Consider the following 15,904-nt stretch of genomic DNA (forward strand, 5'->3'; position numbering starts at 1 on the left):
AAGAGGCGGTACTCTCCAGTGCTCCAGAGGATGAGCTGTAGTGCCAGACTGCTTGGGTTCTAGCCCCAGCACGGTCACTTACTAGCTGCATGATCTTGAAGAAGATACTTAACCATTCTGAGCATCATGCGTGCATGTGTGCTAAGTCGCTTCAGTTGTGTCTGACTCTTTGTGATCCTATGGACTGTAGCCTGCCAGGCTCCTCTGTCCATGGGATTCTCCAAGCAGGAATACTGGAGTGGGTTGCCATGCCCTCCTCCAGGGAATCTCTCTGACCCAGGGCTCGAACCCGCATCGCTTACATCTCTTGCATTGGCAGATGGGTTCTTTACCACTAGCGCCACCTGGGAAGCCATCTGAGCATCATAAAAAAATAGTAGCCTATACCCCTTAGGATTGTTGTGAGAATTAAGTTGGTAAAAACATGTGCAGCACCTATAACACTGACACTGAGTTAGTACTCAATAAGTTTAGTTCTTAATATTATTTAACTCACAAACGCACGACTTCCCGGTATATAATTTCAGAAGCAGATTTGTGTAAAATAAAGTCTGTAAAAATCCAGTTCTATAAATTCAGCAGGGACTCCCTCAGTGGTCGAGTAGTCAAGATTGAACTTTTCAATGCAGGGGGTACAGGTTAGATCCTTGGTCAGGGAACTAAGATACCACATGCTGCATGACAGGGCCAAAATTTAAGAATAAATGAATACTTGTAAAAAAAATTGTTTAAAATGAAATAAAATTCACCAACATGAAATTACAGACATAGTTAGATATAAGTGTATATAATTCTGGCTATTCTTTTATAAAATTATATAAAGTCATATACACAAATTATATTTTAGCCCCTTTCTTGACCTGGAAAGTATGTTTTCATAAGTAAATTCCTTTTCCAGTGACTGTCTTTGCTATTGACCTTGAGGTTGCTATTGCTTTCCCACTCAGTTTGTCTCACACCCTATCCAGTCCCAGCACATTAACTCAGTGAAGTTTATTAAATGTCCACACAAAACAGAGAACACATGAAAGACAGCACCCCCCAATTAACTTCATCTATTAGTATATAGCAGGATCAATCGTCTCATTGTTTAACTGTGATCAAGTTTGCATTTCTAGATAACTGTTTCCTATAGCTAAAGAAAAATCCATGAATTCTTACATGTTTCCAGCCCAAACAATTTTGCTTCCATGAATCTCCCAAAGAAATTAGTCATAAGTAATTAAACAAATGTGACTATCATATAATTTATACAACAATACACAGAAATGATCATAATTGTTGTGCTCCCTCTGTGTTACCTTCATATTGACTCTGGAGGGCACATTCAACAATCTCTGTCTTCATCGTAACCCAAGATCAAAACAACAAATAAATGTCTGGTAACTATATAATTTAACAGACAGAAAGCCAAAAAAATTGAAGATAGAGTTTAATTATAAATACACAAAAACTGCATTGAAAATATGTGAGGAAAAATTAGAGTGAGTGATGATTGGGTTAATATAATGAAATTATGGCTTTTTAACTTTCTCCATTTTCTGTTTTTTGTACTGACTATATTATTTTACAATAAAAATGTTAAATTTGTAAAACAATAAAATTGAGCTATACTTTAAATCATATGATTTTTTCATTTATATATAAAGAAAGACATTCACAACATGGCATTTAATTTTGATTTAATTTCCATAAAATAAACCATACAAAGATTTCTCAAAGAGACTGAGTCCTCAAACTGCATTTCTGTTTTGTTTTATATGCAATAGATTTGCAAGTATAAGAAAATCATAAAACTAAGGCTACACATTGCACCTGACCATCATATTAAATACTATTTTAGAAGACCATGATATTAACTATATGCATCTGATTTAGCTTCATAGTTTCTTATCTAAAGGAGTTTTTTTAAAGATATGTATCTTCAGTTTTTCTTACATTTCCCTTTATCACTAGATGAAAATTAATGAGCAATTTGGACATGACATAAATCTAGGATATTCAAAGATACCTACAGAAAGAATCTATAGGATAGAAGTTTCCACACAGCATTGTCTAGAGTCAGATTATTTTAAAGGATTCCTTGACTTTTGAATATGATACTAGATGCAATCACCAGAATATTTAGTTTACCAGTAAACTAAACCAGAATATTACAAATGAAGATATTCTAACACAAATACTTGTAGAATTTTGTTTAGATTGTCAATGGTTGTTCTATCCAAATTTTCTTCATTGTCATCCATGGTGTGCCAGACTTCGGGGAAAGGAGATGATATCAGATGCAAAACTGGAACACCTAACACAAAGAAATGACTTGTAATTAAATACATATTTCCCATGAGTAAGCTAGAAAGTATCATTCTTCAAAGAAGTCTAAGTGGGAGCTCTGTACTGTATAAACACAGCTAAGAACTCAGCTAATAACTTCTGTGTACTTCCCTGTATCTTACCCTGATACTCCAAAGCCATTCATTCATTAAACAAATATTAATAAATTCAGTAAATAATAATAAAGCACTTACTGTGTGCCAGCCCCTATTCTAGGAATTGAGGGTTCATCAGTGAAAAGGCAAAGCCCTGTTCATATGGAACTTACATTTTACTAGAGAAAGAAACAAATAAACAAATACAAAAAATAATTTTTGAAAATGATAAGGTTTATAAAGAACCATAAAACAAGATAAGGGAATAGAGAATGAGGGGCAGAGAGCAGGGCCAAGAAAGAGGGATTTAAAATCAGGATGCCCCTGGACTTCCCTAGTGGTCCAGTGGTTAAGAATCCGCCTGCCAAGGATACAAGAAGATTCCACGCCCTGTGGAGCAACTAAGCCTGTGCACTGCAACTACGGAAGCCCACGTGCCCCAGAGCCTGTGTTCTGCCACAAAAGCCACTGCACTGAGGAGCCCAGGCACTGCAACTAGAGAATAGCCCCCACTCTCCACAACTAGAGAAAGCCTGAAGGCAGCAATGAAGACCAAAAATACATGTAAATTACATACAGTTTAAAAAAAATCAAATCAAAAAATAAAATAAGGTCTTTGAGAAGCTAACATTTAAACAGATGCAACAAAGGAGAACGTAAGCAGTGTGAAGATCTGGGGATGATTAGGCAGCAGTATTAGCAAGCCCAAAGGTCCTGAGGTAGGAAAGTGCTTGGCCTGCTTGCAGAATAGCGATCTGACTGGGTCAGAGCAATAATTAGAGAGGTAGGAGGTGATGCTGGAGAGGAAGAAAGGAGTCAGAAAATGGAAGCCCTTGTAGGTCATGATGAAGACTTCGGGTCTTACTCTACATGATGGCAAGCCAACAGAGCTTTAAGGTAGGGAAGTAACATAATCTGACTGACATTTTTTAAAGATAACACTTGCTCATACATAAAGAACAACGAGGAAAGAGCAAAAGGAGGTGAATTGGATGGCTACTGTAAGAATTCTTGAGTTAATTTAGATTTCCAACACTGATGGAAAGGATGAAATGAAAGTGAAAGTGTTAATCGCTCAGTTATGTCCAACTCTTTGCAACTCCATGGACTGCAGCCCACCAGGCTCCTCTGTCCATGGAATTCTCCAGGCAAGAATATTGGAGTGGGTTGCCATTTCCTTCTCCAGGGTATCTTCCCAACCCAGGGATCATACCCGAGTCTCCTGCATTGCAGGCAGATTCTTTACCATCTGAGCCACTAAGGAAGCCCTTTGCTTCCTTATTAGCAGGAAAACACCAGAGTTACACAAAGTATAAGAATACAATCTAGGTCTGTGAAAGGGAAAGCAGGATGTCAGAGGCATATGAGCATTGATAAATATTCTACATGTAGGGAAAAATAAAAAGGTCTCTTCAGGGATTTACAATGACTTTCATGAAAAAAATAAAAGCCATGAGATGATTGGTGAATGATTTAATTTATCAGCTATTAAATTTAACAGTTCTTCACACTTCTAGATTGTTGAAAATGCACATAAAATACACTGAATACAATAGGAAAAAACCACAGATGTGAATGCATGCATACATATTTATACATATACACATTACCTCTTCTTAAAAATGGAATATGGTCATCCTGAATCACACCTCCATAACCAGAATTCCGGAAATACCACCTCTCCGAAGAGTGATCCTTGAGCAAACCTAATTCACGGAGTTCATGTTCTGCAGATGATAATTAGATAGCAGATTAACATGTATTTTTAACTAATCAATGGTCAGAACACAAAATGAGTTTGAAATCTTGGCACTTGGTCTTAAAACACTGTGAGTAGTGCACCCATGACAAAAAATAAACCTCTGAGCTGAACTTGGGGTGTGGACATTTTGGATTAGTTCTGAGGGAGGAGTCACCTCTGACTCTAGCTTTCTGACTCCCCAGAGTCAGAAACTCAATAGAACAGTGGAGAGATGGAGAATGAGAAAACCAGAGGGAAGCTGAGGGGAAAAACACAGGTGTAGATACTTACAGATTTTCAACCCTGCACAAAGAGTGTTTCAAGAGGAGATGCTGGGCTTGAAAGGGAATCCTTAGACAGAATAGGTATGAAGTACTATACTGAGTGACCTCTCTTTGCAAAAGGGATACTTACTATAACTCGCATCAATGGTTCTCAAAGTGTGGTCTATGATCAGTTGCATCAGCACCACCTGGGAACTTATCAGCAATGCAGAATATCTGGTCCCACCTCTGACCGACTGAATTAGAAATTCTAGAGGTGCGGTCCAGCAATCCGTGGTGTAACAAGCCTTCCAGGTGATTCTAATGCACACTAAAATTTGAGAACCATTGACCTACATTCCATCACTCCTGTCATAGTGTAACATAGAACTCATGTGTTACATGAGTTACGTATAACATGAGTCTATGTTATAAGATGAAAAGAGATCACAAGAAGAGTTTAAGACAACCAAATGAAACTTTGCAGGATTGGTTATATTCATTGCTAAATTTAAAGGGTAAAATTAGACCAAAGGGTAAGCATTCATATGTAATATGATTTTAGGAACATCAAAAAAGCTCTTACTACCACAATATTCCCGTCTGTTTATTGATAATTATAATTCCTTATCTCATATACAACTTTTCCTTATACAATTAGAGATACAGTTTGAATATAAATACCACTCAGTGGGTTACACAATGGGTTAAAATTATGTTAACATGTGAGTTACTGATATAAATTCACTCTGGTGGAAGCAAGGAGATAAGGGAACCAAACCCATGACAGAAGGCCAAACCCAATTTCTTGAGGCTACTCAGAGTAAGGAAAACATGCTGTAAGGAGGTGTCCCCAAAAGCTTATATTAATACCAGAATAACAAGTCTTTTAAATTAGAAATTGAAATTTGTCAAAGATAAGCATCTGAGGTTCAGGTAAACATTTATTTCACAATATTCTAGATCTGGATACAGGCACATTGTGGCAAAAGTGTGACTTGAGATAGCAGCATTTTCTCCACTGCTGAGAAGAAAGTACTATCCTACCCCACTGCAAAAAGTCTGTGTGGCTAGAAAAGAATTCTTAGTCTGATGTTTTTGCCACAAAAGCAGGGCTCTCCTGGCCTGAATTCTATGATAAACATCTATCTCATGTTCATCCCTCCCTGAGGCCAATCTTTTGTCATTTGTTTTGTGTGTGTGTGTGTGTGTGTGTGTGTGTGTGTGTGTGTGTGTAGAGGGAGGAGTATATGGAATAGAGATACAAGAGAAAGAAGTTATTCTCCTTCTCCAAGCCCCCAGCCTCTCTCTTGAGCCACAGATAACTTTATTTCCTTGGCTAACCTGGCCTAACCTCATCTGGCCTCATCTACTCCCATTTAGTTGTCACTAAACCTGATGCTGGGAGGGATTGGGGGCAGGAGGAGAAGGGGACGACAAAGGATGACATGGCTGGATGGCATCACCGACTCGATGGGCATGAGTTTGAGTAAACTCCGGGAGTTGGTGACGGACAGGGAGGCCTGGCGTGCTGCGGTTCATGGGGTCGCAAAGAGTTGGACACAACTGAGCAACTGAATTGAACTGAACTGAAACCTTCTCTTAAGTGACTCTTGAAGGATTTTGGCTTTCTCTTGCATCCCCTTTACTTATTACTTTAGAAAACAGGCAGAGATGGTACTAAATTTAAAAGAATATCACGACTATATAAGGCAGAGAATAGAAGATGACAAAGACAACAGATTAAAAAAAGAAGCATTAAAGGGTATCTTTTGGGCTGATTCATATCAATGTATGAGAAAACCCACTGAAATGTTGTGAAGTAATTAGCCTCCAACTAAAAAAAAAAAAAAAAAAAAAAAAAGAAGGCAAAAATAAATAAATAAATAAAGGGTATCTTTTGGTATCATTGTAAGGACATAACATTCATCATTATCCAACGTGCTTTGCTGAGTTTTCCCTAAAAATGCATTCCATATGTTTCAAACAGGACTCTGAGAAAATATCTCCAAGTTATTTCTAATGATATGAATATATGAAATGTAGTATTTTATGTTTCCATTTCAAAATGCAGTTTCATGCAGGAAAATAAAAAGAGATGAATAGGAATGATAAACTAATCAATAAAGCAAGAAAAAAGCCAGTAAAGTATATTGTGTACTCTGATCACACCCTTAAGTCACAAATTCTGAATTTTAGAATTCAGTGTTTATCAGTGAGAAGAAACCAGGTTTGATTCTCTAAGAATGAAAAAGTGAAAGTGTTAGTCTTTCAGTCATGTCCAACACTTTGCAACCCCATGGACTGTAGCCCACCAGGCTCCTCTGTCCATGGAATTCTCCAGGCATACTGGAGTCAGTTGTCATTCCCTTCTCCAGGGGTTCTTCCTGACCCCCAGGGATGGAACTCATGTCTCCCACATTGCAGGCAGATTCTTTACCATCTGAGCCACCATAATAAGAACGCTGCTTACCAACTGCTTCAAGTCTACCAAACCATCTGGCAGTGTTTGGGAAAAAGTTGGGAAATGTTGGGTATGGAGCTCCAATTAAATCCAGTAAGACCAATAAATCCTAAGGGAGAAAGAGTATTATATAATCACTGTTGCCAAAACACATTTCATACTCATCAATAGAAAAAAATCAGTCAACACTAACTGCATTTTAATAACTGAGAATGAAACGGGGAGCTGTATAAATCAACAAAAGGTTTAATAACATTGTAAATGAATCATCTGAGGGAGATTTTTAAATCTTGCTTGTACAATGTGGAGAAATAGCAAAATGTAGATTCTTCATGTCTGTAACTCCAGAACAATATCACTAAGGCTAAATTAAAAGGACACTTGGATAAATATTTCATAGGAAAAAAGTATACATTTGCTTTATTTTCAGATGGGCTTAAAAGCCTGTCTCATCTTCTACTTCATTCTAATCAGTCATTTTATCCTTAGCCTGTAATAACGCAACTGCCAAAGGGAACACTTGCAGAGGAACTATTTATTCCTTAAAGCAGCACAGAAGAGAGTTTCCCTGACTAGGAGTTCTATAAGCTTAGTCTCTGAATATCCATTTCCTTTTCTGTCAAACAAGAAACTCTAGCTTGCTGATCTCTAAAGGTCCTTTCTGGCTAAACGCCTCTCTAATAAGCCAAGTGTTTCTTCTTTGAGCCATAAAACATTAGCAGGCTTGAGGACTCCCTGGAGACTACTCCCCAGATTAAGAACGCCTGATTTATGTGAGGTAAGGTATGAGTAATATCTAGCATTGATCCTGATATATAATAGATATTTTCAGAGTCTATGACTCTAAGACATAGTATCTATTAACTCATGAATGATGATTAAATATATTCATTGGGAAAAAAATAGGCTTGTTTGAAATAGGAGTATATTCATCAGGTTGGATAAGCTCCTAGGAATTTGTTCTGGAGGGAAAATGGTCTTAACTATCACTATGAATTCATATATCTGGACTCGTAAACAAATAACTTTGTTCCTCCTGTTGATCAACCAGGCCTCTTCTCCTCCTTTGAACCCTTTTAACCACTTGAGCAAAAGTGATTAAATGAGGTGTCAGTTATGTTCTCCTGACACCTAATGGGGCTTCCCGGATGGCTCAGCGGTAAAGAATTTACCCACAATGCAGGAAATGCAGGTTTGATCCCTGGGTCGGGTAGATTCCCCGGAGAAAGAAATAGCAAACCACTCCAGCATTCTTGCCTGGAAAATCCTGTGAACAGAGGAGCCTGGCAGGCTACAGTCCCTGGACTCACAATGAGTCAGACGCGACTGAGCATGTACGCATGACCCCTTGTGAGTGGCCAGTGGGCAATAGGATAGAGAGAAAGCCAACATGAGATGTGTTGGAGTCAAACAGGACACTGAATGTGGCCACTTGGACTCACAGGGTGAAGGTCAGTTATAGGACAAAGGACATGGATGAATGGAGGGTGTTAGAAACAGGTTACCAGTTCACAGATAGGATGAGAGTCAGGAATGGGTGGAGCTGCAGGAAGATTCAAGTCTCACGGGTTCCATGCTGGTGTTAGTGAAGGTCAAATATGGGAAGACAGTCAGAATAGGAAGGAAATTCAACGGTGGAATAAGGGACCAGGCATGGGTTGTGGGGCCAGAATGAGGGATGAAGAGGGGGCCATAAGTTGCACCCACTACTTGGTAATAAGACCAAAATTTTAAGGAAGCACTGAAATGTCACTATCCTCATGTCAAAAACGCCACATCAAAATTTCCTATACTCTCTGGAAGTCACTATAACGTTTTGAAGCCACCGAGGAAATTCTTCACTCCCATCCCTATACTATGTCCCATTCATACCCCATTTCCCAAGACCTCCGTCTCCTCTGGCTTGACAGAGGCCTCAGAGATGGGACTTGCTCTCTTCGCCTCTAAACTTACTGGGTGAATGTGCTCCCATGGGACCAAGCTGAATCTGATGCTTCCTTATTCTGATTTTTTACATCCTTTTAATTAGGCTCAGTCTAACATAACTTCTAACCCAGAATCATTCTTTTTAGCTCTGGGATTCCTCAAAAACCCAATGCCTGCCAAATAATGCTCTATTATAAACACTCTGCTCCAAGAATGCCATGGCATTTTTAGGTCTTTAATTGGCTATAGTTTTGGCTTCCTTTGAAGCAGAGTCTGCAGCTGCAGCATCATGAAAAGTACCTGGACTCACCATGCCATGCAGCTGGTTGGTGTCCCTTGCTCCAGGTGGATGTGGTGTTGACGCCATCTTGGAAGCTAAGTGGCGAGACCCATACAGAGAATCCTGAGGAGACCAGAGATGAAAAGCCTCTTCTCCATCAAAGAAAATTAGCTGGAGTGAGAGATCTGGCCTTGAGTCTGAGATATTCTGAGTTTTAACAAAACAGAAAAAGAGAGAAAATATTCTGAGAATTTAAAAAATAGCATGCTTTCCTATTAACTGGACAAAAAGATAGATGGGCCATGAAGGAAAGGAAGAAGCCAGAGCAAGTGAAAATATGTCAGAATTTATTTTGCACTATTTCCTCTCTGGAAATCCTCAGAGATCCTAGTCTTTACCCTTATACATCTCACCGTCTCCACTCCTTCTGAAAATAGAAGTCTTACATGTTTTTTCTTACTCTTTAGAGAACTCTGGAACTGCAATGGCGGACATTGTTACATAGCACCCAGGTCCCTTTCAGAAGGATGTGTTGTCCCTATTGCCAGCAGAGGAGTCGGCAGAAAGCCTTCAGTTTTTGGTCCCCTTAAGGATTGGCTCAGCCATGGAGGTTCCTACATGCAATGACTGGCCTAAGCAGGTGTGGGAGCCCTCTGAAGGGCCATGCTACCTCCAGAGCTCCCCAAGGTTTGGTTGAGGCTGTTTCTGAACCTGCATGGCAGCCCCACTTCTCCCTCTGCCTACTCCCATTTCTTTCCCCTCCCTGCCACAGGTGTGATGGTAAGGCCACTCCCTACTAAGTGACCGAAATGCTAACCTCCACATCAGAACGCACCTCCCAGAGAACTGAACCTGAAACAATACCAGTCTTTCTTGCTACTCACCTTAGTTAAGTCTGCAGTGCTGTATTGAGTCTAGGTTCTAGAATCTGCCCTTGGAATGCAACAGAGACACAAAGAATGGTAATTACAGCCTCTCCCTCAGAGGAACCTACACTTTACTTGGGTTAGGGAAAGATAAACACGTGGCCATGGCAAAATACATCAAGGGTCACCAATGTAGCAGAAAACTCCTCTAGGAACCGGGCAGATTGAGAAGTGGAATCCTTGGAATGTCAAGGAGGACTTCAGGAAAGAGACAGTATTTAAGCGGAACTTAGAAGGGTGAGTAGGCTTCTGATGGTTGTTACACTTTCCACTGTCTTGACAGCGGCTCTCACCTTTCAGATTAGTCCTTCTGGTACCCTAACCCCCACAGTCCTTCAACCCCATTGGAATCTCTAATCTATTATGTTCCAATCTATTGCTATGTTCGCCTTTTCACAGTCTACCTCTGCAGTGTCCCCCCTTCACTCTATGTGTGTGTGAGTGCATGCTAAGTCACTTTGAGGCATCTTAGCACGCACACATGCATGCATAGAGTGAAGTAAGGACACCACAGAGGTAAAGGAAAGACTGTGAAAAGGCGAATTTATCAATAGATTAGAGATTCCAATGGGGTTGAGGGACTGTGGGGGTTAGGGTACCAGAAGGACTAATATTTATTCGCACATGTTCAATTCCTATGCCTCTCTTCACCTTGGTCAAACTCATGTGGCAAAAACATAACATTAAGTTCAACCATCTGCCTGCTTTGTGCCTGGAGTCAGGCACCTGAACCTGGATGAAGAAAAATACACAACCATTCACTCTCTCCAACCCTATGCAGTACTGGGGAACTGAATCTGATGTTGCTTTAATCTGTTACGGATAAAACTTCTCCTCTCATCTCTCTAAGGATATGAAAATAGCGTTCTTTAAAGTCATTTTCTGTTGCCGTATCCTATTTCCTCTGAGTTCATTTTTCAACTTGTGTTATTTGTTTTGCTTTCTTTCTTTCATGCTGGAGACGGTCCTCAAGTATCTGATCATCCTTTGTGTGCATTTGCATTAAGCAGTAAGACACTGTAACACTGACAAGAGACACAGATTGCTTGGCTCCACTGCAAGGTAGTCTGGTGCCCACTGAGGGTTTTCGCTGAGGATCCCCAAATGTCACTGCCTATGGGCCTTCTCTATGGGTGGTTTGCATTCTCCAGAGAAGGATCCTCCAGCTTCCTGTCGGACGGGTGTGAGCTGGCTGCAGGCTTTCTCAGGCTGAAAGTAGGGAAAAGCTGGGGAATCTCACTGCTTACTGTGTGGTCTTTCACTTCATCTCACTAGTTCCCATGAGGTACCTCATTACTGCCCTCCTGTAGGTCTGGTGTCCCCACGTCTAGAATCTCCCTGACTCAATTTCTCCAGAAAAATATCCCATCATCTCCTATAAGGATACAGGTGAGAGAGTCACCTATCTGCCAGGTAGGGGGTGGAAATGTAATACACTTCTGTGTGTTAAGTCGTTTCAGTCATATCCAACTCTTTGTGATCCTATGGACTGTAGCCCACCAGGTTCCTCTGTCCATGTGATTCTCCAGGCAAGGATACTGGAGTGGATTGCCATGCCCTCCTCCAGGGGATTTTCCCGACCCAGGGATCAAACCCACGTCTCCTGTGGCTCTTGCATTGGCAGGGAGGTTCCTTACCACTAGTGCCATCTGGGAAACCCTCTTATACACCTAAGTGCTCCCTATACAGACTTACAAACACTCTCCTCCTCCATCCCCTACCTCATCTCTGCCTCCTTACTATCCCTTCCTATCCCTGAGCCAGTCAGGACTTCATCAGGGGACCACTGTCTTCTTGGACTTCCTCTCTGGGCAATGTGACATCTCTCTACACTGATATGTCATCTGTCTTTTCTCCATTCACCTTTTGTCTTCACATGGTGGTTTCCATGAACAGATGTTCCCTGAATTCTCCAAAGATGGAATTTTTCTTGATTGCTTTGGGGCGATTTCATAAGAAGGAGAAAAAATGTCATTATCAACTGAAAATTAAGTTATCTTTGTATGGTAATTATTTCAACTGTCATAATGTTACTCCTTAATTATACCCCAAGAAAAAGACAGCTTATTATATTTTGAGTCTCTCATAACTCCTGATAGTACTAAAGACAGGATGTGTCTGTCCGTGAAACATATATGCATTCAGGGTTTAATAAGAACTAGGAGACACAGGTTTGATTCCTGGTCTGGGAAGATCTCCTGGAGAAGGAAATGGCAACCCACTCCAGTATTCTTGCCTGGGAAATCCCATGGACAGAGGAACCAAGTGGGCTACAGTCCATGGGGTCACAAAGAGTCAGCCATGAGTTAGCAACTGAACAACAACAAGAAGTAGTGAAACAGATTGCCTCACTGGCAAAAGGTATACAGTACAAACATTAGTGGAGACAGTCAAAGAGCCTTGACTGGTTCCAAAGTTTTAACTCCAAATCAGAGAGCATAGTCATAGAATACCAGGGCAGAATAAGATTGCTTGGGACCAGAAACACTTGGTTCATGCCCAATGTCTACATATTCTGCAAGTTTGAAGGTTCAGGTGCTTCAGAAATGTAAACAGTTTGGTGACTCCATGGTTCAGTACAATGGCTTGCTCTCATTCTCTTCTCTTCGCACCATCTCATTTAGATAGGCATAAACTGCTTTGGCTGAGAAGGCAATGGCACCCCACTCCAGTACTCTTGCCTGGAAAATCCCATGGATGGAGGAGCCTGGTAGGCTGCAGTCCATAGGGTCGCTAAGAGTCGGACACGACTGAGCAACTTCACTTTCACTTTTCACTTTCACACATTGGAGAAGGAAATGGCAACCCACTCCAGTGTTCTTGCCTGGAGAATCCCAGGGACGGGGGAGCCTGGTGGGCTGCCGTCTATGGGGTCACACAGAGTCGGACACGACTGAAGCGACTTAGCAGCAGCAAACTGTCTTGGACAATGACCCCGAGTCCTGTGAGGCAACTTGCTCTTTTTACTTCTTTTTAGGATTGGTGGAAAAATAACTTTGGCCTTTAATTTCTAATAACTCAGTCTAGTATCTCAGAGCTAGAAAATATGCATGGCCAGATTTGTGAAGGTCTTCTAGTCCTTCTTCCTGGCAATATGACAAATGCCTAGTTACCAGTGCTAATAGAGTCAGTGCATTAACTGCAGTCTTTCCCCACCCAAGGCTGCATCAGCTAACGCCATAAAAATAAGGTGTAAAAACCACCCCAACTTCAGTGGCTTAAAACCACAATCATGAGTTCTCCGGGATCTGCAGGTTAACTGGGGACAACTGGTCTAGGCTGGAGGAGCTCTGCTTCACCCTGCAGTCATCAAGGTTGGCTCTGTTCCACAAGCCTCTTAGTCTCCTCCTGGGACTGGCAAGCTAGCCAAGGCATGCTCTTCTCACAGTGATGGCCAAGGCACATCAAGGCACAACAGAGCCAGCCCAGTTGCACAAACACATTTCCAGCCTCTGTTTGTTATCTACTAGCATCCCATTGGCCAAGGCAAGTCAAGTAACCAAGTGCAGAGTCAAGGAATGAGGAAGTACTACCTGCTAAAGTGGAAAGGCACAGCAAAGTTACAAGACAAGAGAAGTGAAAGGATAATTACAATCTTATTACTAGAAGGGGGAGACTGCAAAGAATTGGAACCATCATCCAGTTAGTTTCCTATCCAGGCTTCTCCAGGGTCACATTCTATCACCCCTTACACAACTCACGACAGCTGAAGAACATAAAATATCTCCTTAATACAAATCTAAAGTACAACTGAAGAATAAATCTGATGCTCTCAGAGGTTGCATTCAAAACCAGTCTTTATTTTTCATTTCCCACATCACTGTTTACCTCTAATAGAAAAAATACTTATCACAGGGAATAGAAGAATCCCTACATGAACTTAAACTATTAAAATAGAATGATCATCTGCAAAGACCAGAGGCCTTTTGGGAGACAATGGGGAAGACTTTTCTACTATGATAGCCATTTCCAATCTATAGGTCCACATCAAAATTGAAATATTTCCAAAATTTTACTGTACTATATAGAAAACTTAAAATGAGGACTTGCAGACCAGATTAAAATTTTGTTGTTTAAAAAAGAAAGGATAATTAAAAGAATGTATGTGCATTTTTGCTAATGGAGAGCCTTACTCAAAAATCATTCAGCCCTTTCTACTTCTGGTTACCAGAAGCAGGAGTGAAGTACATGGAAAAAGGTAAAGGATCTCACCAAGAGAAAACACACCCACTTCATAGACTGTGTCTTTAAACCATATTTTACCTCATTTCATGTCCTTACACTAAAAATGCAAATATGAAAAATTAACCTTTTTATATCAGCTTCTCAACTCTCTCAGTCAATTGCTAGGAAAGGATGCTAGTTAAAAGCAGGGCAGAGCATGGAACAAAGACAATATAGAAGGTTCAGAAAACAAAACAAATGGAAAAAAACAGTATAAAGGATACTGAGTGGTTATAAACAATTCTTGCTTTCTTCAGTTCAGCACATCCAGCCAAAAATAGAACCAAATATCTCTATTACTTCCATTACGAGATAACTTTTTTACCTCTTTACCCCAACTTACGCTGGCTCCTTCATAAAACTTTGAGGGGGGAGAAAGGTATTTGTTGTCTGTGAACAAAGTTTTCTGTTTTTAGTTTGCTGTGTTTACTCAGTTACGAGTGATATCTGAACAAAATGTCTTCATCTGGCTTAGCACTTTTTTCCAATATACACTTAGGAACACAGAGACTGAAATAACATTATCTGAGAGTCCCAGAAGTATTCTGAACTGAAAATGTAACAAAAGCTTTGCTATGCTACAGAAAATTGAGCCGAGATTCACAGATAATAACAATAATGCATTTCTGCTTCATGCTTCTCATCTTGATATGTCTGAATTACCCATTCTCTACTTCAGAACCACTTTGCTGAAACTCTCTCCCACAACTCAAGGTCACCATCTCTCAGAATAGAAGGCTGTGATGTTCATGGCTATACAAACAAGAAGAGATCAATATATTTCCTACATATACCTGAATCAACCTTACATCTTCATTTTTTGAAAAAAAAATGCTGTTTTTAATTTGCTGTGTATTCATAACTAAGAAATCAGGTGCCAATTAACAAATACACTCTCATGTACTAAGTAAGGTTCATTGCCCATGGTAGACATAAATAATGTAATCTTCCAACTGGGCTTCCCTGTGGCTCAGTGGTAAGGAACCCACCTGTCAAGGGAGGAGACATAGGTTCAATCCCTGGGTTGGGAAGATCCCCTGGAGAAGGAAATGGCAATCCATGCCAGTATTCTTGCCTGGGAAATCCCATGGACAGAGGAGTCTGGCAGGCTACAGTCCATGGGGTCACCAAAAGAGTTGGATGCAACCAAGTAACTAAACAACAACGATCTTCCAATTAATATTTCAAATTCATTTCATTTTGCAATAAATTAGCACAAAATACACAGAAAGGCTACATCTCTAGATGGCTTTCTTAGTGCCCCATGAATTCTAGAATTCACTCTGAGTTACAGCTAAATATTTTATTATCCCAGGAATCGGCAGGAGGGAAACAGATACCTTCAAGGAAGAGAGTTGCTTGTCTAAGGCCCGAGCAAGTTCCAGCATCATTGCACACGGCACAGCTGAATCAGTGGCTCCCACAAACACTCTGTGGTCCCAGTGAGGAAAATACTTGGAGTCATAGTGACAGGCGAGGACCAAGTGTCGTTTGGCAGTGGGGTTGAGGGTACTGATGATATTCGAGAAAGACCGGTACCCGTAGGGCGTCTGACTCAAGAAGGTGTCTACTTCCAAGACCCAGTCAGCTTGAAGTCTCTGAATTCTCTGCATGATGTGCTGATCAAAACAAAAACCAGAATTTCAGGTTTAGA

General features: G+C 40.6%; 1 protein-coding gene across 1 annotated transcript in view; it reads right to left on the reverse strand.

Annotated features, from left to right (window-relative positions):
* Positions 1-1,416: 1,416 nt before the first annotated feature.
* QPCT (glutaminyl-peptide cyclotransferase) overlaps positions 1,417-15,904 on the reverse strand; it is a 29,356-nt gene continuing 14,868 nt past the window's right edge. The window contains exons 3-7 of the mRNA XM_061156307.1: positions 15,591-15,869; positions 9,131-9,307; positions 6,904-7,003; positions 4,037-4,153; positions 1,417-2,299 (exon numbers count right to left, since the gene is read on the reverse strand). Coding sequence (XP_061012290.1) covers positions 2,154-2,299; positions 4,037-4,153; positions 6,904-7,003; positions 9,131-9,307; positions 15,591-15,869 — 819 coding nt within the window. The 3' untranslated portion in view covers positions 1,417-2,153. The remainder of the gene's footprint in view (positions 2,300-4,036; positions 4,154-6,903; positions 7,004-9,130; positions 9,308-15,590; positions 15,870-15,904) is intronic.

The sequence above is a fragment of the Dama dama genome, chromosome 11, assembly GCF_033118175.1.
Source record: "Dama dama isolate Ldn47 chromosome 11, ASM3311817v1, whole genome shotgun sequence".
Lineage (NCBI taxonomy): Eukaryota > Metazoa > Chordata > Mammalia > Artiodactyla > Cervidae > Dama > Dama dama.